This window comes from Solanum stenotomum, chromosome 1 (genome assembly GCF_019186545.1).
Source record: "Solanum stenotomum isolate F172 chromosome 1, ASM1918654v1, whole genome shotgun sequence".
NCBI classification, from domain to species: Eukaryota; Viridiplantae; Streptophyta; class Magnoliopsida; order Solanales; family Solanaceae; genus Solanum; species Solanum stenotomum.
Genome location: NC_064282.1, coordinates 100,936,410 through 100,961,819, shown reverse-complemented (window position 1 = coordinate 100,961,819; position 25,410 = coordinate 100,936,410). Strand labels below are relative to the sequence as shown.

Genomic DNA, 25,410 nt, shown 5'->3' with positions numbered 1-25,410 from the left:
GAAAATGCTCATTTTTCTACACATAAAACAAAATAAATGGTCAAATTAAAATAGTAGATAATCTCATGAAAATTACTGATGCATATAAAAAAATATTCAAAATTTAAATAATATAAAATATATTGAGTTAAAAAGTGAACTTTGTTTGAGATGAAATGATGGTATAAAAAAATTATTATGCTTGTAATAGTTAACAAAGATAGTATGATTGGCTTTTATAGTAATATGTGAGTGTGGACTTATTAATTGGTATACCAAATTCAGAATAAATAGATATCTTTTAAGATAAGAGTGAATTTTAAATACGTGTGATAGACGTGTCATAAACTATTCTATCTAAAAGATTTTAGATCAATAAGTAGATGTTTTTTAGGATAAAAATGATTCTTAAAAACGTGTGATAGACGTGTCAGACACTTATCTATCTAGAAGATTGTGGATTAATACTACAATAAAAACAGTTTTTAACGGCAATAAATATATACATTAACAAAGAGTGATAAAACTTTCACGTGCATTAGTTAATTGTCATTAAATTCAGTGTCGCTATAGGCTTTAGGGATATTTACAAAGAGTATTAAATGTCCTTAAAAATATTTTTTAGCTACAATTAAGCTATTGTGTTAATTAATAGCTACTAAAGATCATTTTTGTTATAATGTAATAAGTACATATATTTTAGGATAAGATTAATTCTTAAAAACGTATGATAGACATATCTATCTAGAAGATTGTGGATCAATAAGTAGATATACATCTTTTTTTGAAAATGTAATTGATGTGTCATAAATTTATCTATCTAGAATATTGTGGATCATTAGTATAATTATAGATTAATATTATTAATGGTATATTTTATATGAAAATATTTTTGACACTATATTCTAAATTAATGATCACACGTTTGATTTTACATGAATAATTTTATAATTAAAATTATATAGTATATATCAATATATATAAAATTATATCCACTTGAAAAATCATGATTTTAGCAATCATTTTCATTTTCAAGATAATAACTCTCATGACTTATATTATAAGTCTCATTTTATTATTTTATAAAAATATAATGTATGATCATAATATACTATAAATTATAATTATTAAGTTATTTAGTTTTCTTAGTTTTACTAGTATATTATAATTGACTTAATTATTCGAAGATTAACGAAACAATCAATTATAAGTCTCATTTTATTATTTTTTGGCTAACATAACATGAAAAAAATTTAACACATCTTTTAAAAAAATATTTTCCTCCACCCACCCTGAAAGTCTACATATTGTCCTCCACCCACCCTGAAAGTCTACATATTGTCCTCCACCCACCCTGAAAGTCTACATATTTCCTCCACCCACCCTGAAAGTCTACATATGTCCTCCACCCACCCTGAAAGTCTACATAATAATAATTTTGACTATTTTTGGCATTTGCCAATTATAATTGATTGTTTCATTAATCTTCGAATAATTAAGTAGTCTTAACAACATTGATTTTATATATGAGTTTCTATTTCACATTGTAAAGAACTCATCTTATTTACCACTATTTTTCGATGCATCTTATTTTAATTTCTTTTTAAATATTATCAAAATATGTTCTTTATTTGTTTATTAAAAAAATATTGATTAAATATATTTAAAAGGGATAGGGCATACATACAACGGTGTACGCAGGATTTGTATGGAAGGGTGTCACCCTTTAAAATGAAAAATAATAAATAAAATATTATGATACCATATATTTTTTTAAAAAAAAAAAACAAAATATAAATAAGATACAATTCACGCTCATTACTACACCGTCCAAAGAAAAAAAAAATTAAAAAAATTTCATGAGTTTTTTAGAAAAAAATGTACTCAAAATAACTTTTTTTTTAAAATAGTATTAAAAATTTAAATATTTAATAATTATATAAAATATAATATAAATTGCAATTATTTTTCACATCAATATAGAAAATCTGTAATGATGACGGAAAAAGGGAGGAAACAAATAGAATGTTATTTTCGTCCTATGTTATATTCACATTGTAAAATTTATATAACCCATATACTCTTAACTCTTTCCTGATAAAAATAAATAGAAGAGGAAAATAAAAATAAATTCACTAATGCACGTGGTAATTAGTCCAATATTAACATAAAAATAATTTAATGATAATGATGTTTAAATTTAAGTGATTATTTTTGTTATATAAAAGAATTAAATAATTTGGTACAGTGAAGTGAAAGTTAAATAACAATCTAAAATATTACTCCCTCCGTCCCATTTTATATGTCATCCCTTTCTATAAATAGTTGGTCCATAATACTTGTCATTTCATAAAATCAATGCATAAATTACCATATTGTTCCTTTTTACCCTTGTGAGTTATTACCCTTGAAAATATATATTTTGGTTAAATTAATCAAAATAAATTAATTCATATTCATTGATTGAAAACTTGAGTTCCAAAAAAAAAAATGAATAGAAGAGTAAAGTTACATTATTTCTTAATGCGAGTGCAAAGTAAAAATATGACATATAAAATGAGACAAAGGGAGTAATCTTAAGTAATTAGATCAATTCTAGTAAAACACGTCATGTGCATTATAATTTATACCTAGTCTAAAATTAATTTATTTAAAATCTTCTAGAGGTTTGTGAAAAAAAATCTCTATGTCCAATAACAGTTGTTCATTATATTATTTTGAAATGTTCAACAATACTTATCCATTTTATGAAATCAATGTATAATTTTACGCTTAGTTCCTAATTTACCTTTATCATTAATTATAGTCATTTCTCTATTACATTTTCAAGACATTGTATTTATTATATTCAAAAGGTGATATAGTAAAATTTTAATTCTATTTATAATTTATTAAGAAGTGTGCAAAGTCAATAGTAGATAAATATTGTTGGACAGAGGGAATAATAACTTTTGAATTGGCTTACAGCTTTTCATTTTCAATGTAGAAATTTCAACGCCAAATTAGATGAGCCACCATATTTGAAAGTTTGTTGGTCTTAAACTCCTATTATTTCTTGCAATAAAGGTTGGGGTGGACATTCGGGTCATTCACATAAAATATGAAAAAAATAATTTGAATTTTTTATTTTTGAATTGAAAAAATTTTAGTTTAAAAACTTAATTCAAATAAGTGGATTAAATTGATTTTTTAGTTTGATTGATTAGTAGATTTGGATATTGCGAATTTGATTTTTAAGCCTTTAAGACATTTCACAATAATTTACAATTCATTTCACCTAATAGTTTGCTCTTTAGAATGTATAAATTTCTAGCATTTATAAAGAATGAGGTCATCCTACCATTTATGTCGTGTACGTAATTACATATTGGACTTGATACTATAATAGATAGGACTATATGTTACTTATCTATTAAAATTTTTGTAAACTGGACTCATTAATATAAGATAAAATAAATTATTAAAAAATTGATTTTTTTGAATATCTGAAAATTCCTACTACTAAATTCATATATTTTAAAAATAAAATCTAAAGTCCATTCATAATCTAGAAGTTAAACTAATTATTCAAATAAATCATATTTCAATTGACTCAAACTAGACTCACTCCCAAAGAAAGGTCATCCAAAAATTATACTATGCAAATTATCTAAAAATAAAATTTTGTATAATAAATAAATTTTGAAATCACCTTGACATAATTGAAGTATAAGTTCAAATTAAGTGTGACGTTCTTATATTTTTTCGAATCTCTTTTCGAAATTTCTAATTTCACAATTACTTTTAAGTTAACATAATTTCATTAATTACTTGTAAATAAAAAAAAATAGCAAAGTTGTTGAGAACAATAATATAGTTGACTTGTAAGTATACTCATCTTGACTCTCTCTCTCTCCTTGGTCCATTTCTAAACCAAAGAAAAAATAAAGCATCCCTTGGAATATTCCTTAAAAAAGAATCATTATCAATGGTTGAGCCACAAGACAACTAAAAAAAATAAAATGACAACTATAAATTCAACTGGACCGTTTGGTCCCAAGAATACTTCAGAAAAATTTGAGAAAAACTTGAAAAGTGGTGTTTGGTCATATAACTTGGCAAATATATTGGCCAAGTATCTCAAGTTCCCAAATACTATAAAAAATTAGTATTTGGGCTAAGTTCTAATATTTGGAAATTTTAAAAAATTTAAAATTACCACAAACTTTTATATTTTATAAAAAATACCCATTATTTATTAAGTCCAACTAATAGGTGAGAAAAAAGAACAATTTGTGTTTAATAGGTTAATTATAATTATAACTGAATTAGTGATAACTTTTAGTATGCGATTAATATATTGTTTTGGCTATATTGTTATTTTGTTATTGTTGATTGTTATCAATTATTTTATAAGGTTATTTTTTTACGCAACATATTTATTATAAAATGATAATAAATATTTTTTTTTGAGAATTTATTGGTATAAATCTTTTTTTTTTTTTAACTAGTCCAATATTGTTGAGAAAATTTGAGGCCAAACACATGGTGAAACTTCACCAAAAACTTCACCCAAATATGATTTGCAAAGAATATTTGAAAACTTGAGGCCAAACACTAGCTAAATCTACTAACTTTAATTTAGATATTATATTTATATTAAAAATATTAAATATATATAATAGTCTTTCACAATTCAAGTAAAAATATTCAAAATTTATCAACTAGAAATTCTGATTATGCCTCCAACATTGTCTCTTTACTAAGTCTGGTCAAACCTCTAAATTATTCAATACTAGATTTTAATACTTCACAAGTCATTGTTATTTTTAGATGACTTCTATGTGGAATAAAAAAATGCACATATTTTTTTTTTTTTGTGTATAAATATACAAAAGTATTGCAGCATTTTACCTATTATATCAATCTAGTAGTACAAGAAAATGAGGTTCATTGCCCTTGTGTTCCTGGTTGGTGCTTTGGCCATTATAGCTGTTGAATGCAACTCTGAAGGTTAAGTATCAAATCAAAATAAATCCTCCTTCAATTATCCCTTGTTCATGTTTATTATTTTCTTTCGTTTTAATTAATTAATTTATGTGTCTTACTTTTCATTTTAGGGAAAAAGGATAAATATATTCTTGAACTATCGTAAATGGTATGCAGATATCCTCTGTTATACCTTTGGGACATTAGTGCCCCTGCCATTTAAAAACTAGATCATATATACCCTTTATAATAACGAATATACGCGTATCACAATCTTATCCACTGACCCGACATTTATCAAATATCAGATCGACGGATAAGATTGTGCCGCGTGTCCCTATATAGTCTTCCGTTAGAGTGAAGGACATATATGCTCTAGTTTTTAGACGGCAGGGGCACCAATATCTCAAAAGTATGACTGAAGGTATCTACATACCATTTACATATTATAAAAGAATGTTAGTTTTCAATATTTAGTAAGATTTTCATTCTAATGTTTTCATTTTACTTGTTATGATAGTGTCTTAAAGAATCACAGGAGTCATGACATGTTTGAGATCACAAAATTCAGAAAATAATATTTAAGTTATCTTTGGATTTCAATTTAGTCTATTTCAAAAAATAATTTCATTTAATATTTTTCAAGTTGGTAAAAATATGTAGGAAAATGACCTTTTCTTCATAGAATAAGAAAAACAAATTTTACAAGTGACATCTGAAATTCATTATCTTCTTCTTACCTCCAATATATGTCACGATCCCCCACCTTGACCCTCCACTCTCCACGATACCCCACCTTACATATAAATATTTTTGAAATAATATATTTTTCTTACTTACAACACTACAAAGTAGAAATAAGTTAGAAAATTACTTTCTAAAAAATTCACGGAAAATATATTCCTTCATACTAAATACATCCTTAGTATGTTATACAATACATCTTTAATTTAAGATTGTACGATTCAAAAGTATTCTCATATTCTTAAGTTTTATGATTAATTAAACTAAGACACATAAAATAAAATAGATAAAATATTAGATAATTCCATGAATTCATTGTTGGTGAGTTTGATATTAACTAAAAAAAAAATCTCCTATTGTTTTTGTGTTTGTGGTAAACAGGAGATGCTCTTAATGCATTCAAAACTAATGTGGCAGACCCAAACAATGTGCTTCAAAGCTGGGACCCAACTTTAGTCAATCCTTGCACATGGTTGCATGTCACGTGCAACTCCCAAAATAGTGTTGTGAGAGTGTATGTCACCATTTTATTATTATATATATATATGAAAACGAAATATATCGATAATCTCTTAAATTTACTGGTAAATTTTATTTAGATGCTCGATTTATGACTTGTTTTGATTGATTATCTGGATATATGATAATATGTTACTATTAGACACTTTTGGTTCAAAGTTTGAACAAGTTTTTGTTGGTCTTAAACAACATAAAAAAAATTAATCATTTAAAATATGTCATTTTTCTTAATTGTATGCATTAGCCTCGATAAGTCATAAGATCTCAGACTTGTAACGATTGATGCCGATGTGTATAATTAAAGAATTTAACATATTTTAGATAGTTAATTAACTTATCTATGTAATAAATGTTTGAAAACAAACAAAAAAACTTTTTCAAAATTTGAACTTATGAACACTATCTCATGTGAACAACAAGTCAATTGAAATAAATCATAGTTTAGATAACATCTAAATGAAACTTGTTGGCAAATTTAAAAGACTATCATTATATTTTGCCTTTCACAAGTTTCTTTAAACGAACAGAGACGAATCTAGAATAGATTCATTTTACTGATCAATTAAATTCTTGCTATCAATTCAAACCACAAATTTTGAATTCATCTCTACTATCAAAGTTTATTTATTAATATATTGACTTTAATGGTGATATACTAATGAAGGGACCTAGGTGATGCTAACCTCTCTGGATCCTTGGTACCTCAATTGGGAATGCTAAACAATCTTCAATACTTGTAAGATTATCAATTAATAATTAGTCTTATACTCTTATTTCATTTTTGATGAATATATATATATATATATATTAATAATGCAATATTAAATATTTTCATGTTTAATTAATTGTGGGCAGGCAAATTCAAAGTAATTCAATTAGTGGAGCAATTCCAAGTGAATTAGGGAACCTAACAAAGCTAGTAAGCTTGGGGTTAGAAAATAACAAGCTCAGTGGCCTTATTCCATCATCTCTTGGCAATTTAAAATCCCTACGATGGATGTAAGCCATTTCCCCACTCATTTCGATATTATTAATTTTTTCGTCTGGTGCTTTGATTTTTATATTAGAGTTTGATTAAATTTAAATTTGTGTTAAAAAGTTTAAATTAGAGACTTATAATTAAGAATGAAAGAGTACGTATCACTGCATCACTCCTTTTAAATTATCCGTTTTTCGTATAAATAAACCAACCTTATTAAGGCTCTTAGCTAAGTAAAGGACTATATAATTAGTAGGAATGACATTTACTAGCCACTTTTCGGCCTAATATTAGAAAAATAGTCACGATACTGGAGTGTCAAATTTCACATGTGAAATTTCAGGATATTATTCTCGAGTTGCACTTGTATAATTTGGAATTTCAATACAATAATTATATTTCAATTACAAGGGATACTATTTGTGAATTTTTTCCAGTATAATTTGGTGTAATATTGAGTTTTTTTTTTCTTTGTAGGAGATTGGATAGTAATAAATTATCAGGGGAGATTCCGATTTCCGTCTTGAAGCTCGTCTTGTGGGGCAATTTGCAGCTTATGTAAGTTGCACAATCGATGTATCGATATGAGTGCGTTTGATAAGGAGAAAAATATCTTTTAAAAATTATTTTTAAAAATATTTTGATCATGTTTGATTAGTCAAAAATTTTGAAAAAATATTTTTATAGGAAATTAAGTTCTTTAAAAACGAAGAAAACAATATTTTTAGTGGAACTAAGGAAAATAAGTTATATCTGCTAGTTGCATTCCACATGTATGTTCTCTCTCCACTTCAACACATTTTAGCCCTATCCCTTCCCCCATATGCCTAGTTTTCAGTGAGTTAGAGTTCCGCATTTGGTGGAGAATGGACTGATGACTTCAAACTTATTTATGTAAACTTGGACAATCTTTTCTTCTTGAGTTAGGTTTTAGGAAATTGAGTTATAAGGATCATATGTCATATCTTATACAGTATCAGAGTCAAACTTATCTCTGTTTGGATTCCCAGTCCCATGTACATTGATTGGAAATGGATAGGTGATATGTTAATATAGACTTGACAATCCGCTCGTCTTGAGCTAGATTTTGTGGTAGAATAATGTCCAAAAGACACACCACCCCCAATCTCATTTTTCCAGTGTCTGCTTTAAGTGTTTTTAGGATAATATTTTTTGCTTACATGTCAAACATAAAAAAAAATCGCTTATTTTTCAGAAATATTTTTCAAGAAAATTTGTTCCCCAAAATTCATTTTCTATTATACCAAACACACCCTAACAATTTTTCAATATTATTAGCCAAATTGCGGACAACAAGAACTCCACGGCATATGCTTTTTTTTTTTTTTTAATATCATTCATATTTAATGAACAGGAATGTTTCAGACAATAAGCTGGCAGGGACTGTCCGTCATACTAACAAAACAGGTAAAAATAAAAATTATATTGTACATTTTTTGAGATTTAAAAACTTATAATACGTAACTTAAAAATAAGAGGGTGTTTATTAAGTATTATTTTATGTAGGATTTGCAATTACAACAATTGTTCAAGACTTCAAGGCCTAGATCAGGTTACTTGTCAACGTTTGGCAATATTGCATTATCCTGCCAAGTTGCAGTAATTCTATATACTTATATTAATGTGTCAAGTCAAGTCCTAAATCAAGATTTAGGATATTGTCATTTTGAATAATTATTATTAAAATGTGATTGGAATATATGTACGTAAGGAAAATAATTACGTTATTACTCGTATTATATTGATGTTGTTATTTGACTTTAATTACAATAATGTTAAGCCAACTGTAATCTCTATTAGCTTGGTCTAATTAATTGAGAGTTATAGTTCTTAATCCTGAACCTACATGGAAGATTCTGTTTTGAGATTCTAAACACCAAAAATATTTTTTAAAACAAAAACATTTGCGCTTGCATGGATTTCCTTTAGGAAAAATTACACAACAAGGCAAATATGTGATATGTATTTACGATAAACCATTATATGTATTTACAATAACCCATTATAGTTTGAAATATTACAATTTGTAGCTATATGTAGGGTTTTATAGCAATTTTTTCTCTCCTCTCTCCCTCTCGCCCCTATCTCTCTCCAAGCCAAACAACTGCAGCCCAAAAAATATTCCACATAATTAAATATGAAAATTGTATTATGTATTATGTATCAAATGTATTTGTATTCTATATCAATTGTATTATGTATTATGTGTCAATTGTACATGTATTCTATATTAGTTGTATTATGACAATCGTCGATACAAATTGTGTTCGTTAATACAATTGATACAATTATATTCGATATATGATACAAATCCATAGTATTCAGACAATTATATTTGTATTTTTGTATCAACTATTGTATTTGTACTCTATATCAATTGTATTCGTGATACAACCTGATACAACGAATACAACATGTATTCAACCTCCCTAACCTCTCTCCTCTCTCTCTCAGATCGATCTTGCTTGCCTCTCTCCTCCCTCTTCTAGTCTCGCTCACCTCTCACCTTTTTGTTACCATCCTCCTTCTGAAGTGTAGATTTAATCAATCTATGTATTTGTATTCAATATGCTTGAACAACTCACTTGTCCAGTTCCCCCACTAAAGTTATTAGCATGTCAGTTGAACTGTAATTATTAACACCTGGTACAACTTACCAAGAAGTAAACCAAAACATATTATTCATGTAAATCAAAAGTTTGATCATTAATTTAGAATATAGTGTCAAAAATATTTATATATAAAATATAATATAAGTAATATTAATCTGCAATTATACTAATGATCCATAATATTCTAGATTGATACATTTATGACACATCTATTACATTTTCAAGAATCTTTCTTATCATACATTTATTATATTTTCAAGAATTAATTTTATCCTAAAATATGTATATTTACTTATTGATCCACAATCTTTTAGATATATAACTTTATAATACGTCTATCACACATTTTCAAGAATTAATCTTATCCTAAAAGATATCTATTTATTGATTCACAATCTTCTAAATAGATAAGTTTATGACATGTAACTCACGTGTTTTAAAGAATCATTCTTATCCTAAGAAATATCTACTTATTGATCTAAAATCTTTTAGATAGATAAGTTTATGACACGTCTATCACACGTTTTAAAAATTGTTCTTATCCTAGAAGATATTTATTTATTGTGAATTTGGTATACCAATTAATAAGTCTACAATCACAGATTACTATAAAAGCCAATCATACTTTCTTTGTTAATCACTTGAAGCATAATATATTTTTTACATTATCATACCGCTATCTCAAGTAAGGTTTCACTTTTTAACTCAATATATTTATACTGTTTAAATTCTAAATATATTGCGGTATACATGACTTATTTTCATGAAATTATCTACTATTTTAATCTAACTATTATTTTGTTTTGTTTTGTTTCATGTGTAGATAAATGAACATTTTCAACAATAATTGCAAGTTAAATAAGAAGAAAATGATATCTATAATGGAAGCAACGGAAATAAAAAAATTTATCTTCTCTATTGATAATTTTATTATAGGCTTTATTAGTATCAATAATTGACTAAAAACACAAGTATTCTAAGAAAAAAAAATATAGATCTCTAATATTAAATCTACTTGCCCACTTTAGCTTCATTGTTCCCCTAATATTTACTTCTTGAGTGAAAATGCATATTATTATTTAAAATGTATTATTTCGGTATTGGTGGTATATAAGTAATTTTATTATATATAGTGATTACATACTTAAGTGGAAATATATTATTATTATTATTATTATTATTATTATTATTATTATTATTATTTTATGAAATGTGGGGTCGGGGGATTGCTTGTACCTCAATTAATTTTATGGGGTATTTGTTATCTTCCACCAACATAAGCACTGATAATTATTTCTATTAAAGTTTGAATATTTTTGAAGAAATTATTCAATATTTTTATCTACTTGAGAGATTTAAATTTGTAATCTCAATATTTTTTACTCACTTCGCTGATTACAAAGTCAAATCTTTAGTTCTATGAGAATACATACTATTTGACCATAATTATAAATTTGTTTGTAAAAGATAATTTTTTTTTTATATAATTTGATTTAAATATTGATCCTTAATAGTATTATATTTAAATTTGTAAGGTAAAATTGATCCAGCTGCTGACTCTATGACTGGAGATTTTTGCTTTCGAGCCATTTCCAAACATAAAAAATATTTTAAAGTCTTAATATGTTTTGTGCAATTATTGCTTCATTTGGCAGATGTTGTTTACATTTCTTGTATATTTTTGTTTGCATAAGGATTGATCATATGGTCCATGTAGGCTGGTTTCAATTTATTTTTTATAATATTCTCATTGAGGATTACGCAGATGAAAAATAATGATCTATTATTTTAATTTTGTTTTTGTGTAATATTTTTTATAATTATTCCGTTTATAAAGTTATGTTCTAATAAATTAAATGATTCTTAAAAATTATGTTTTTATGCAGGACTAGTAGGCGAGGTACAAGTAATATTTATTTCACATATAGATTACATCAAAAAAAATTCTACGATTCATTGATATTCTTGAAATAGACAGTATTTAAGAGAAAAAACTAAATTAGATAATAATGAAAAATTAACGAAAAATGTGTTTCTTCAATTAGTAATTGAAGAAATTAAGCTTAATTCTTACTAATTAATTTGTTTGTAACTTGAGAGAAATCGACGATTGAAGAATGAAAAAAAATGGTCATGGCCATATTTTGAAAACATTGGTAGCACCAATATGATACAATGACTATATTTTCTTGTTCTTCAGTAGTTGAACTTATCAAGGTGATGACAAATTAATTTGCAAGTATTAAACCTCATATCTTCAATTGCAGATTGAAGAAACATCTTCTTCTTTGATTATTCATAATTCTCTAATTTCTTTATTTTTCTCTTAAATATCTGTCTATTTCAAGAATACAAATGAATCATCAATTTTTTTTAGTATAATCTGTATTTGAAATAAATATTTTTTATACCTCATCTGCTAGCCCTGCATGCAACATAATTTTAAAAAATGATTTAATTTAAATGAACATAACTTTGTAAACAGATAGATTATAAAAAAAATTACAAAAAAATAAAAACAAAATATTAGATAATTATTATCATTTGCATGAGTTGATGAATATATATAAAACAAAATAGAAACAGACTTGCACAGACCATATCATCAACTCTTATGCAAATAAAAGCGTACAAAACATGTAAGACAACATCAAATCAAATGAAGCAAAAATTGCCCTTATATTTAAGACATTAAAATATTTCTATAGGAAATGGCTTGAAGACAGAAATCCTCAGTTGTGAAGTCGGTAGCTGGCTCAATTCACTTTATAGATTTGAAAAACAATAATGAAGAATCAAAGTTTACATCAAATTATATTAGAGAAAATAGCCAAAAGTCCTCCTAATATATTACCCAATTTTCAATTACACACTTAATCACTATATAAGTTCTATTACCTTCTTAAATTATTTTAAAGTGGAATTATTTGCTCCCTAGAATGTTGAGGTGGTAAAGAAAATGCAGTTCACTCTCTTTGAGAGAGTGAGAGGTAAAAATAATAATTAAAAACTTTAATTTTTTAAAATTATTTTTTTTACTTTATATTGGTTTTTTGTTTTTTAAAAGGAAAAATGACCTAATTACACATCATTTTTTTCCTATTTTCTTAAAATCCCTACTGTTTCGATAAATTACATAAATTCCTCTTTTTCTCAATTTCTCACTTTTTCGGATACATCACTATCAATACTCATCCCACAATTTTTTGCTCCTTTTTTCACGTCACAAATCCCTCCACAGTTATCCCATTAGTCCATTTTTGAATTTCAAATCTTTTCTCTTTCCAATTAATGATTTCAAGTTATTCAAGAGTTATTCCCATAACTTCAGTTTTCATTTTTTTTTTTAGTTTTTCATCTTCAAAAATCGATGATACATATGGATGAAGGTCCATATTTCAATATTGGGCTTACCCAATTAGTCGAAGAAAGATCAATCTTCGACTTCTAAATCGACTATGAAAAAAACGCTAAAAAAATGGAAAAAGTCGATTTATTGGTGGCTCTAGTAAGGACTTTGGATAGAGATCCATGAGTGATGTCATTGTTAACAGTGAAAAAAGATACAAGAGTGATGTTGAGAAGGAGAAGGAGAAGAAGGATGTACATTCATCTTATAAAGTGATCTCTAGAAAAAAAGTGGATGTACATTCGTCTTTTAAAGTGAATGTTGAGAAGGAGAAGTCGAAACAGATCAAATTGTTATTTTTTTTTTATTTTTTCTTGTTCATCTTTTTTTGATATATATGGGTTTAGATTTTTAATGTATCCAGTTGTTTTTGTTTCTTAAATTAATGTATAATGCATTCATTTCAACATTATGATACATTACAATTTCATCATGTACAGTGTATCGTGTTCAAATTACTAAAGTATCTTATGGTTATAGTTTGGGATACATTAACTAGATTTTTAATGTATCTAGTTAATTTTATTTCTTAATTAATGTATAATGCCTTTGTTTCAACACTACGACACATTACAAGTTTATCATGCACAGTGTGTCATGACTCATGTTCAAATATTAGTTTTGATACATAACCTTAATTAGTTTTGATACATACCCTTAATTAGTTTTGATACTTGATACAAAACTTCTACCAAATGTATCATTTATCATGTATCCGTCGATACTGTCTTTTTCTATTATAGATAGACAACTAAGAAAATGATTAAGAAATTAATACATAACAACATGTCATGACTACATAATAACAATCGTGACACACAACAATGCATCTGATACTTATTAACTTACATGATACATTAAAGTGTTACACAAGTATGTATCATATTCTTAAATGGTGATACATCAATGTTATTATCAAGAGTTTATTTAGTTTGAGGTAAAAAGTAAAGTTCTTCCACCTATATATCTGATACATAAATATGGAGCACATTAATACATATATTAAATCATGTGTTAGATACACAACATAATGAATCATGTACACAACATTCTGTCTTTTAAACAGTGCTAATATCAAATACAACTTTTTATCAAACATAACTGCACAAATTATTTGTTAGATACACAATTTTATGAAACACAATATTACATCTACTGAACCATATAGCTGATACATCATAGAATGTATCAGATACACAACATTCTACTCTTGCATGAACAAATACACAATTATCCATCTCGGAAATAAAATTCATAAAACGATTACACAACATTATAAAAAGTATGAATGATCCATCAAAGTTATGCATCTCTTCAGTCTTTTTGTTTGTTTTATCAATGCATAACAAATACATTAAAAATTCAGACTCTTGTTTCTTCACCTTAACGATGTATCAGATCTCTATTTTTTTCCTCAACTCATCAATCTCTAATTCAACTACAATGGCTGCTTTGAGATTCACAAACCAATATTTTGACCAACAATAATTTCATCACTTTTGTATCGTTCATACCTCACCTCACTTTCTCAGATTTTGAAATGTCTCAACAAAATCGACATGTTCATGTTGTATGAGTACAATTTGTCGACAAGTTTGATTCAAAAATTGAGATTTTCTTTTGGAAGAATGGAAAGAAGAATTTTGGGATACATTAACTAGATTTTTAATGTATTTTGGGATACAAATTGGAGTGGTCAGTAGCTTCTTTGATCATCTCTTACTGTGGTGCCCACGGTCGAGAGAGGACGAAGGGAAGGCCAAGCAACAAAACCAACATTTTCCTATGATTTCCTTGTACTATGTATCGAATTTCCAAGTTTGTCCTCATCTTATCGATCTGCTGCAATGGTGGATTTGAGATTCACAAAAGAAATTATTTGTTCAACAACTATTCATTATGTATCTTATCAAATTTTAGACAAATTTAAATAGTTATTCGATGAACATGAGACGATGAATAGGAAGAAAAAAAGGAATTTTGAATTTGTTGATTCTGCAAGGATTTGCATCTGACTGACTGATAGTAAGAAGAAACATGTAAGCGTAATTTATGGAATTAGCGTGATTTGGGGAACTCACATTCAATTTTATATTCCCTTTCCTTTAAAAGTGTAACTGAATTTGTTTTAATGTATCAGCTTTAATGTATCCGACTTGTTTGCTATGTATTTGGATAACACTGATTTTGAGGGATTTTTGTAAATTGAAAAAGAGTAGGAATATAATGTAATTTAGGTCCTTACAGTATGAGATTTATGTAAGTTATACTTTTTAAAATTTGTAAGTTTTCTTTAAATTTTTGTTTTATTTTTTCTTTTTACATTCTTTCTCTTTTCTTTTTTTTTTTCTCTTGGAGCAACACCGACGACAACTTAGCTTCACCATCAAGTCACCGCCCTCGTCAGCCTCCCACCATTAAGCTGATTTTCATCCTCAAATCACAAATTTTTCACGGTAGATCCATTTCTCATCAGTGTGAAAATTTGACAATAGCTTAAAATGAAAATTAAAATTGAAAGTCAAGAGGATCAAATTTTAGTGTCATTATTGAAGAAATTTAGGAACCCTTGAGTGAAATTTATAAGTTCTCTTAGTTATGTTGTCTTGACCCAACCACCGTACATAATTGTTGCGCCGTCAATCACCATCTACCTCCGTCGTGAACCGTCACGTTCATCTTTAAATTAAAGTTGCTAAACTCTCAATAATTTCAACCAAAATTCAAAATCACTTTGAAAAATCAAATTTGAAGCCTCCAAATATTGAAAACTATCACTCTTTTGTGTTCATCACTAAGCTTCCATGTTAGCCCATTCATAGTACCAAACAACATCAAAGGGTAAATCTTTTTACCATTAATCAACCCTTTTAAATTCTTTTATTTTATTAAATAAGAATCATGATGAATTTTCAATTAATGTACAGAAGGTTTATGAAAAAAATTTCACTCAAGGATTCCACTTTGCTAGTTTGAAAAATCATTTGGCCAAGATAAAGAAAAAAAAGGAGCAAGAAAGGAAAGAGAAGAAGGTTTCATATAAAAGGAAAGTAGAATAAAGGAAAAAATAATATTTTTAAATTTTTAAAAGGGTAAATTACGTGGCAAGTGCGCGCCATTTACTTTTTGATACATATCTGGGTGTGAGTTTTTAAGGGGTATATATTATACTTTTAAAATGTTCAGGTGAGTAATACAACCTTCGTGAAGTATAAGGGGTCGTTTGGTAGGCCGCATTAAAATAAATAGTCCATGTATTATGTATAATATTATTTAGTATTATGTTTGGTAGGAAATTGAATCTATGTATAATTGATCCATGGATCAGTTATACCTCCTACATGGTATTATAGAATGTATTACTAATACTTTCCATTTGGAGGTATAAGTAATACATGGGATAAGTCTATGTAAAGATAACAATATCCCTCAAATCATTTTAATTATTTTGTTTATTTTCTTGATTTTATGTTTTATATTTGTACTAGTAAATTTATTAAAATAAATTAGCTTACAAATTATTTAGAGAGAATTGTTTGTTACTAAATAAATCCAATTCAAATTAATACAATATTTGAAATGTGAGTTGTTTAACATTAACTAATTAAAAAGGCAAATATATCACCACATATGTGTGTGTGTGTGCGGTTTTCTAATTATTCGTATTTTGAACAATTTATAAATTGAATACATACTAAAATTACAACTTGCAAATTTTATGTGTAAATGTAGATGGTTTATTCAATTTTACTATTGTTTACCGTATTTTCAATTTTAAAAGTTTATAGTTTATTTTTTTTTAAATTGAAATTGACATTTTGTAAGTGATCAATTTACTAAGATGACAATTATTTATCCTCAAATAATTTAAGTGAAAAAAAGGCAAACATGACAACGAAATTGTTCTTCTCATAGCTAATTAGAAGGTCATAAAAAATAATATTGTCCAACAATTATTTACCTTAACTCAATTGCATAATAATTCAAGGGTATAATTAGAAAGAAGTTTTTTTATAAAGTTTTAATCCAAACACAAGATGAGGTGGAAACAATTAACCAAACACTTGGTAAAAATAATCCCTGCATCACTAATCTCTGCACTATTAATCCCTGCTTTACTAATCTCAACATTGCTAATCCCTATATTATTAATCTTTGTACCAAACGATCCCTAAGTGTGTAGCTGAGAATTCGACATTGAGGGTTGATATGACAAAAAAGTCAGGTGTATTTTGAAGGTGCGGAAACACATACAAAGAACAATATATTGCAAGATTTGGGATATAAGCAAGGTGAGCTATCTTTTAAGTACTTGGGAGTTTCATGTCCACTAAAAGACTCATAGTGCTTATAGAATAATTATATAGATTATCAAATGTGTATTATAGTCCACAAATCTTTCATGTTTAGAGCAAAAAGATGCAGGGGCGTAAGGTCAGAAAAAAAGGTTATATAAGATTGAATCCTCACTGGAGAAAACAATACTAAACATCTGTAAAATGATCAAGAATGAATCCCAAAATGTTTCATTTCTCCCATTTGGTGTACTTCTAGAAAAAATCAATCACCTCCCCTCACAGAAGCCAAATCCAGATCATTGTGTGCGCGCGCTTATAAGTCTATATCCACAACTGACGTGACTCCATATCGATGCCTTGACCCTTTGCATAGTATACAACTAACGACTTATAACCTTGACGCACTTTTTTTTCTTACCCGTAGCATAGGCCTTCATTGGACATTTGTCCTTTCGCGGCTATAAGCGAGCACCTTACAACCCATCATGCTAGCTAGCAAGGCCAGCACAGAAGAAGCATTAGACCCTCTGAAGTAAAGATAAAATCAATCTAATATGCTTGAACAGCTCACTTGTGTTGCATTGAGCCAAAATAAAGTTTGAACTTTGAAATGTTCCAGTTCTCCCACTAAAGTTATTAGCAGATGTCAGTTAAACTGTAATTATCCATATCTGTTACAACTTAGCAAGAAGAAAATGAAAAAAAATTATTTCTAGAATTTCATATTCTCCCTTCTTGATAATCCTTTTCTCCATCTTGATAGGTTACTTGTAAGATATTTACAGAGAAGATTTCAAAACATCTGTCTAAGCCACTTGTTGTGGTCTCATACAAGCTATAAATAGTTACCAGGTGAAGACGCCTGCATCTCGTGAGAAAAGCAAACAGACATACTTAACGGTAAGAACAAAAATGCCACGATATATCAGAAGCAACAGAAGACTTAACCTGTACATTTAGGATACCCTAGCAAAATGCTGCCTTTCACCCTAACTGGATTGCACTGATAGAAGAATGATTAAGAAAGCCAAAAAAGTCCCTGGTGGCTCTCTTAGTTACACCTTCAATTTGACTAGCTAGTTTGGAGGCTACGAAGCAGGGGAAGTATGGTGGTCCTTCACCAAGGCTATTGGCGTTAAAGGAGGTGATGAAGCCATATCTTCCAGTGGCTTAGAAACATGAAGTGATGTTTCTATCTGACCCCGAGATGGTATAGAGTAACTACGAGGAAGAGCTGGAGGCGTTGGTAGGGTAGAAGCAGCTGAAGATACTGCCGCTTTATTTGTAGGAGAAAAATCCTGAACTTCTGAGACCAAAGGTCCTGAACGAGTAACCGGACGTAAGGGTCTTGTAGAGGTTACTTTAGCTGGTGGTCTAGGTAGTTCGTGTAGCTCACTTATTTTAGGTGATGACATGAGGGAAGTACGTGAAGATAATTTAGGGGTCGATGAAGGTTCAAGCATTGAAGTATGCAAGAAAGGCAGAGAAAAATGCAGAGGGTATCCAGATGAGGCAATTGGACTACCAGAAGAAACAATGGGCTTCTTTGGCCATGGCTTTGCCGTCAATGGACCAGAAAAGGCTTGTCTCTTGACCTTTTTGGCATTGGACAAATCACGTTGTGCAGATGAGAGGCCTTCTGACAGTGGCGGGGGCAACCAACCAGTACTTGCATTGTTTTTGCTCTCTGTGGGAACTGATTGTGTATTCATGGTGATAGGTCCAGAGAACTTATCACCTGCCACAAGCTTTTCATATTTGAACTGATCCAAAGGGGAGGAATGCCACTTCTGAACTACACTAGTAGCCTGGCTAGTTCGCTTTGTTTGAGGGTCTATGTTATGCGATTTTACTGATTCTGGAATCTTCGCCTCCACTGGTGTGGGTAGAACATATGGTTGAAACTTGTTTGAGAGTGACGAAGTCATTCGTGCGGCACCCTCAGCAGGATCTGGTTTCCTCCCAGACAAAAGTGGTGCTGATTTAGTGCTGTTGACATCCCTGAAGAAGGAAAAACTGTTCCCACCATGACTCTTACTGAGATTTTCCTAGACAACCCAACAGAAGAAAATATTTTTTAATCTCCAGATGGTGACAGGTTGGCTTCAGCAATCTCATATGAAAGGAGAAACCATAAAAAATCAAACTAAGAAAAAAATGAATTTTCATCTTTTATTTCTATCAAAAAAATAAAAGCCTCAATTCATTTTTATGATAAAGATGAAAGATACTAAATTCACAAACACAATGTGGGGCTCCAAAGAAAGGATTTCAACAGCTAAAGGAGGTCAGTGAAGATAATGTATAATACCTTAGATGCACCCTTCAAAGCAACTTGGGGAACTGCAACATCCACCTTATCCAACTGCAGAAACGTCACGTTGTCAACAACCACTTGATCAGTGAAAATATTGCTCGGTGCATGTATTGTTATATTAACTAATGAACAGCAAATTACTAAATGAGGATAGTATTTAAGCAGATAGTATTCATGAATTTCCATATAATCCCAGAAAGAAAAATAAATAAAAAGGAGAAAAGCTTACCTCCATTGAATGGGTTGATGTATAAACCTGGTCATTCTGTCCATAGTCAAAACTCAGTTCACCATCATCAAGCGACTCAGATCCATCATCAGAGTCATCCACGGAACTGTTTTCATCCTCATTGCCAGCATTAACTCCATCATCTTCTTCAAGCCCACGGAAGTGGTAATCAATATGATGCAGATCCGTCACCAGTTTGACATGTGGCTCAATCTCCTCAAGGGACTTGAGGGCTTTCTTGAAGAAAGATAACTGATTTGAAAAACAAGCCAAAGGTCATGATCAACCACCCCAAATATGGTGCAAGCATACACTTTGGTTCACTATGAAACGTAAGGGATTTCATTAACATTAACGGAAAAAAAACCTGAGCAGCATGGTGTCGAGATGCCTGTGTTAAAAGGTTGCGGGATTGTCCTTGCCTGAGGGACTTCATACGGAATACAAAAACATTTGCCCCCTGATCATAGTCTTCATAAGCTACTTCCAGCTGATGAGAAGAAATATGTTCTCCCTTAGTTCCTTTTATCCTGCCTTTATCTCTGTGTTTTTGCATCATCTTCTCATACACTTCTCTGGCAAAGAAGAGAGAGTGAGGACACTCACATAGAGAAAAGCTACACAAATGATTAGAAGTAATTTAGTTTTACCTCTTGTCGTCACATTGCATCTTCATTTCCTTCACAAAGAAGAAAGAAAACGTCAAATGCTTAAGCATGTAAAAAGTTGCAAGCAAAGAAACAATATATACTGTCAACACATAAACTATGTTTCTAAGTGGAAGCCAAATCCCAGTAGTTACTATCTACCATAAAAAGGAACGACAAAATGACAAAGTATTTAGCCTTGTTAATTTTAGTAAATATCAGATTACTTGGTCTTCATATCACAGTAAGCATGTAATCAAAGTATACGACTTAATAAGTGGCAAAAGATTGATTGTGTTCAAGTAAAATAAAATTTCCATGAAAGAGGTACCTGAAGACAAGCAAAATACAAGTTATATTTATTACCCTATTACATCTACCAAAGTGCAATCATCTTCCCTCCTACTTATTCTGCATTCATTATGACACCAATGGATTTAACAAGCCATTTAAGTTATCCTCTGATTCATATGCAACCCCAGAATCAAGCATCCCCAATAGAGAGGACAAGTGCCTATTATAATATATCATTTATGACAAGTCCGCGACCACACCAAGTAAAGAGTAGGTGAGGAGCAAAAGAGATTCAGTTACAATGATAACTCCAATTTCAAATGTTGCGCGTTGCTTATTAAAATAATCAAGAAAAAGTATCAATCGACGGAGAGGCGTGGCAAATTAGAAACAAAAGCACCACAAAACTTTTTCTTTTTCTATGAGAACACTGAAGCTCTTGAAACTGCAGATAGTAGAGTAGGACAAATAGCACATTGTAACCCAAGAAAACCATCAGCAGGTGTAGTCCATAGCTAGAGTTGCTTTATCCAAATGACTAACCTCAACTACGCGCAGTTCATTGATAAGGGATTCTGAGGGGACTGAGATAGTCTGAATAATATGAGACCGCTGAAAAGAGAACATAAACACTCATCAAAACAGGGTATTTTCAAGAACTTAGAAATAATTCACATTGAACTTTTAGCACTCACATAGTTATCTACAAGTCTCTGAAGCTGAAACTGCAGTTTACCTAGCATTAGTAACACCTTACCTGTTCATATAGAAACCAGGTCAATTTTAACAATCAAGATTGAAAAATATAAAAAGATTAGGAAAACTATAGCTGATCTCTTAGCAATGTCGTATAAAATAACAATATAATGAGTTTTAACAATCCAAAGATGTGCACATTATGATTGAAGAACAAAGGAAACCACGATTAGAATAATCCATTTCTTTCAATTCGGAAACTTATCAGATCTATCATGCAATGAGAAACCTTCAACAGAAAGGACATCATAGATCTTTTCTTCTGGGATCCTTTTGCTTTTGTTAGATAAGTATTTATTAATGCTGTAGATCTAATAAATAAAAGCCCCGGTTTAATGCTGTAGATCTAATAAATAAAAGCCCCGGTCTAATAGATTATGCTTTAAATGAGGCAATTCAAACAATTCAACATGATTTCGAAGCAGGCAATAACTCTAGGTTCAGATTACACTAACACCCATAATACAGAGAAATTTCAACATGCTAGGCCCAAGAAAAAGCATTAGAAACGCATGTCATTGTATTTAAAACAAATAAATAAAAGTGTTTCCTCTCTACAACTTAAATATTTGGTTGAACGGACTTGTTGAAAAAAAAAAAGTCAACCTGGTCAATAATTAATCAACTAAACATAGTAATACTTCATACTGACCGCTTTCTTCGTCATCATTCAATGCCGTTTTCTCAAGAAGACAATCGCCCATTTCTCGCAACGATTCAGAAAATTCTGAAAATAGACTATCTCAATTAAATATAACTTGCACAAAAAGTTCTCCAGAAGTACGAATCCAACTAGTAAGAAACAAAGATGAAAGCTGAGGAATAATCCCTGCTAATTAATACATCTGCATGCATACTAAGGTACAATAAATATGGATATCATGTTTAACCAGTACGTCATTGTTTATTGGTCAACCTGTATGACACATTATAATGTTAATGTGATAATTGATTGAAGTATACAGAAACAGAGCTTCTTAAAACTATTTGGCTTTCTTTTGACACTTCAAAGAATAAAAGATAAGTTCAAGCTTCCAAGTTTTATTAGCAAACTATTCCATTTTTGGAAAGTTCAAACAAGCAAAACTAGAAAGTAGATTGGTTTGATGGATAAAACAGCATTTAGTTACGCTTCCATCTGCTTAAGTCATTTCATAAATTTTCAGGACATGCATTGCAGTACCTCGTTAACCATTCAAGTTTTCAATTTAGTAGCTAATGCTTTTGCTTCCCTATTTGATTCAATAAAGGCCTATGTTAACTAATAACTACATTTCTTTTGTTTTGATAAGTAACCTTGTTAACCAATAACTCTTTTCTATTTGGCTGAATGAGTTGCAATAGCACTTCAAGGAGCCCTGAGAAGAAACATAAGTCACCAATGTGTCCCACTGGAGCTTAATGCTCGAACCTTTTACAGATGCAAAATGAAACATAGTCTCTGCTAGAGTGTTTTAAGTTTACAACCATTATTATCTGGGGCATTTAAGTAAGTGAAAAGTAGGCAGATATAAGTATGCTTCTAGCCCATGAATTATTCTCAAATATTTATGCGAGTTCCAAACGATGTGCCGAGTGGCCCTTAAGGAATTCTCTATTAGTAAAAGTATTTACAAGTTGAAGCTACTCTTAGAAGATGAAAGACAGATACTATCATATTGTAAAGTAGTTTCAAAAGAAAACATGTAGTTCAGAAGGTACAGTGAAGTAAATGGCAGTAAATTACCATATGCACCATTTGCAGTTGCAGCTGCTGCAGAAAGTAACCTATCGTAGCAATCTTTCATTTCTTGCATATCCTAGGAGAGGTGAAAGCAACTGTCAAAGACCAAGCTATAATAAACTTTAACCAGAAAAATTGACAAAATACTTCTAATAACTCTCATCTATGCATCTATAGATAAATTAAGTGAAGAGTTGCTATAAGGAACTCTCATCTATAATTCTATATATAATTAAGTGAAGATTAGAACAGCTAATTAGGAAAAAGTATATTCATAGTTGATTCCTGAATCAAATCACCTACAACCAGTGCTGGCATTTTGAAGGAGACTCCAAGTGGTAGAGTATGAAATATTTATTAACATCCCCAGCATTGGCTACAACAAACAGCATTTCCTTATAGTATCCGCTAAAACAGTTCACAATGCTGCAGCATGATGATGAACATCGATTCACTATTTCTTGGGGGCTAACTACAAGTATAGGCCCTATACATACCCAAGTTCACACCCCTTAGTTTAATACAACGAAAACCTTGTTTTAAGCTGGATTAGTAACATGGAAATGCTTTTCACTATACCAGTGTTCAAGATTGATTTTTTTAATGCGATCAAAAGGAAACAATTCTTTTCAATTAGCAGTGTCTTATATTACCTAGAAGAGAACATAAACCCTCTAAGAAAGACCATGTTCACATAAAATACTACGGAGATGCAAAGTCTTGATAGACATCTTTTCAATAATGGTGATGTCTAGGCCAACCTGAACCCACTTCGACTAATCCACGGTTACCTCTCAACGAGACAAATGCACTTTGTGTTGGAACAGACGTATCCATATAGCATAAATCTGAAATCCCAATCATGAAGTACTGAAGTTCGTATTCCAAAGTACCTTAAGCATATCATCAATGAATCAACATTCTTATGACATCCAACCAATCAATCAATCAACTGTAACTCACTCCCCAAACTAGTTGGACAGACCACAGGATCAGAGCCAGCATAGTAGATACAGATTCGGCAGAACCTAATAACTTTGACTCAAACCCTTCATTTGTGTTTAAAATTTCCATTTAATATGTACAAATAATCTATTCAGAACCCACTAAGCTCAAAGAATTACTGTCTGATTTAAACACCCATAGACTAAAATTCCATGACCCCCACCCCCCTAAAATCCTCCATATTCATTCATTTCTCTCCAAACCCACATCATTACCCAAGAAAACCAATTGGGGTTGTCTGAATTAATCCCTTTTTTCCATTTTCATAAAAAAAATAAAATTGCATCTTGTATCATATTACCCAACACCCACAACCAAATCAAGAAAAAAAAATTAAAAAAAAACCTGAGCAGCCATAGCAAGCTCATCGGAAGGTTGGCGATGCCTTCGTTCTTTCTTTTCATGTCTAAGAGTAGCCAATCCTCGCAATTTCTTCAAAGATGTTTTCATATTTTAACGCTAAATACAGAAAAAAATAAATTCAAAGTGTTTGTTTGAATGGAAAAAAAAAAGAGAGGAGATTTTAGAGAGGAAGAAGAGAAGCGTGTCACAAAATTGGTCAAAATCAACAGAACTTTTTTGTTGTATGTATTTATGGTTTTGTGGTTTATGTCAATTGTCAAACTGATTTGAATTTTTACTACGGTATCTTCTCAATTTTTGTGATATTTTTTCATATTTAGAGAGTCAAAATTTAAGTTTGATCAGAAATTTATACATTAAATCTCATTTTTTTATGAAATGATATTTATATATTGTAACTATGAGTGACAATAATTAATAATTCAAAATGTTTAAAAGATCTATGAAAAATTTATGATCAAAGATAGATTTGTTTGAATCTCGAAATTCGAAAAGTAACTCATAAAATAGGAAGGACGGAGTATTGTTTTCTTTTTATGATATGATA

The 25,410-nt window shown here is 29.6% G+C and overlaps 2 protein-coding genes across 2 annotated transcripts; one reads left to right on the top strand and one right to left on the bottom strand.

Moving 5' to 3' along the window:
- Positions 1–4,874: 4,874 nt before the first annotated feature.
- On the top strand, positions 4,875–8,965 carry LOC125843928 (leucine-rich repeat protein 1). Its single transcript, XM_049523143.1, has 7 exons — positions 4,875–4,971; positions 6,073–6,205; positions 6,875–6,946; positions 7,066–7,209; positions 7,667–7,747; positions 8,565–8,617; positions 8,717–8,965. The coding sequence occupies exons 1-7, from the start codon at positions 4,902–4,904 to the stop codon at positions 8,755–8,757; spliced, it is 594 nt and encodes a 197-aa protein (XP_049379100.1). The 5' UTR covers positions 4,875–4,901; the 3' UTR covers positions 8,758–8,965.
- Positions 8,966–17,592: 8,627 nt separating this feature from the next.
- LOC125874111 (uncharacterized protein At2g33490) lies at positions 17,593–25,051 on the bottom strand. The gene is made up of 10 exons (XM_049554934.1): positions 24,846–25,051; positions 23,499–23,571; positions 22,425–22,499; positions 21,712–21,773; positions 21,560–21,628; positions 20,726–20,754; positions 20,443–20,650; positions 20,076–20,327; positions 19,841–19,894; positions 17,593–19,577 (listed from the first exon to the last, which is right to left on the bottom strand). Exons 1-10 carry the CDS (start codon positions 24,948–24,950, stop codon positions 18,618–18,620), a joined length of 1,887 nt encoding a protein of 628 aa, XP_049410891.1. The 5' UTR covers positions 24,951–25,051; the 3' UTR covers positions 17,593–18,617.
- Positions 25,052–25,410: the final 359 nt, after the last annotated feature.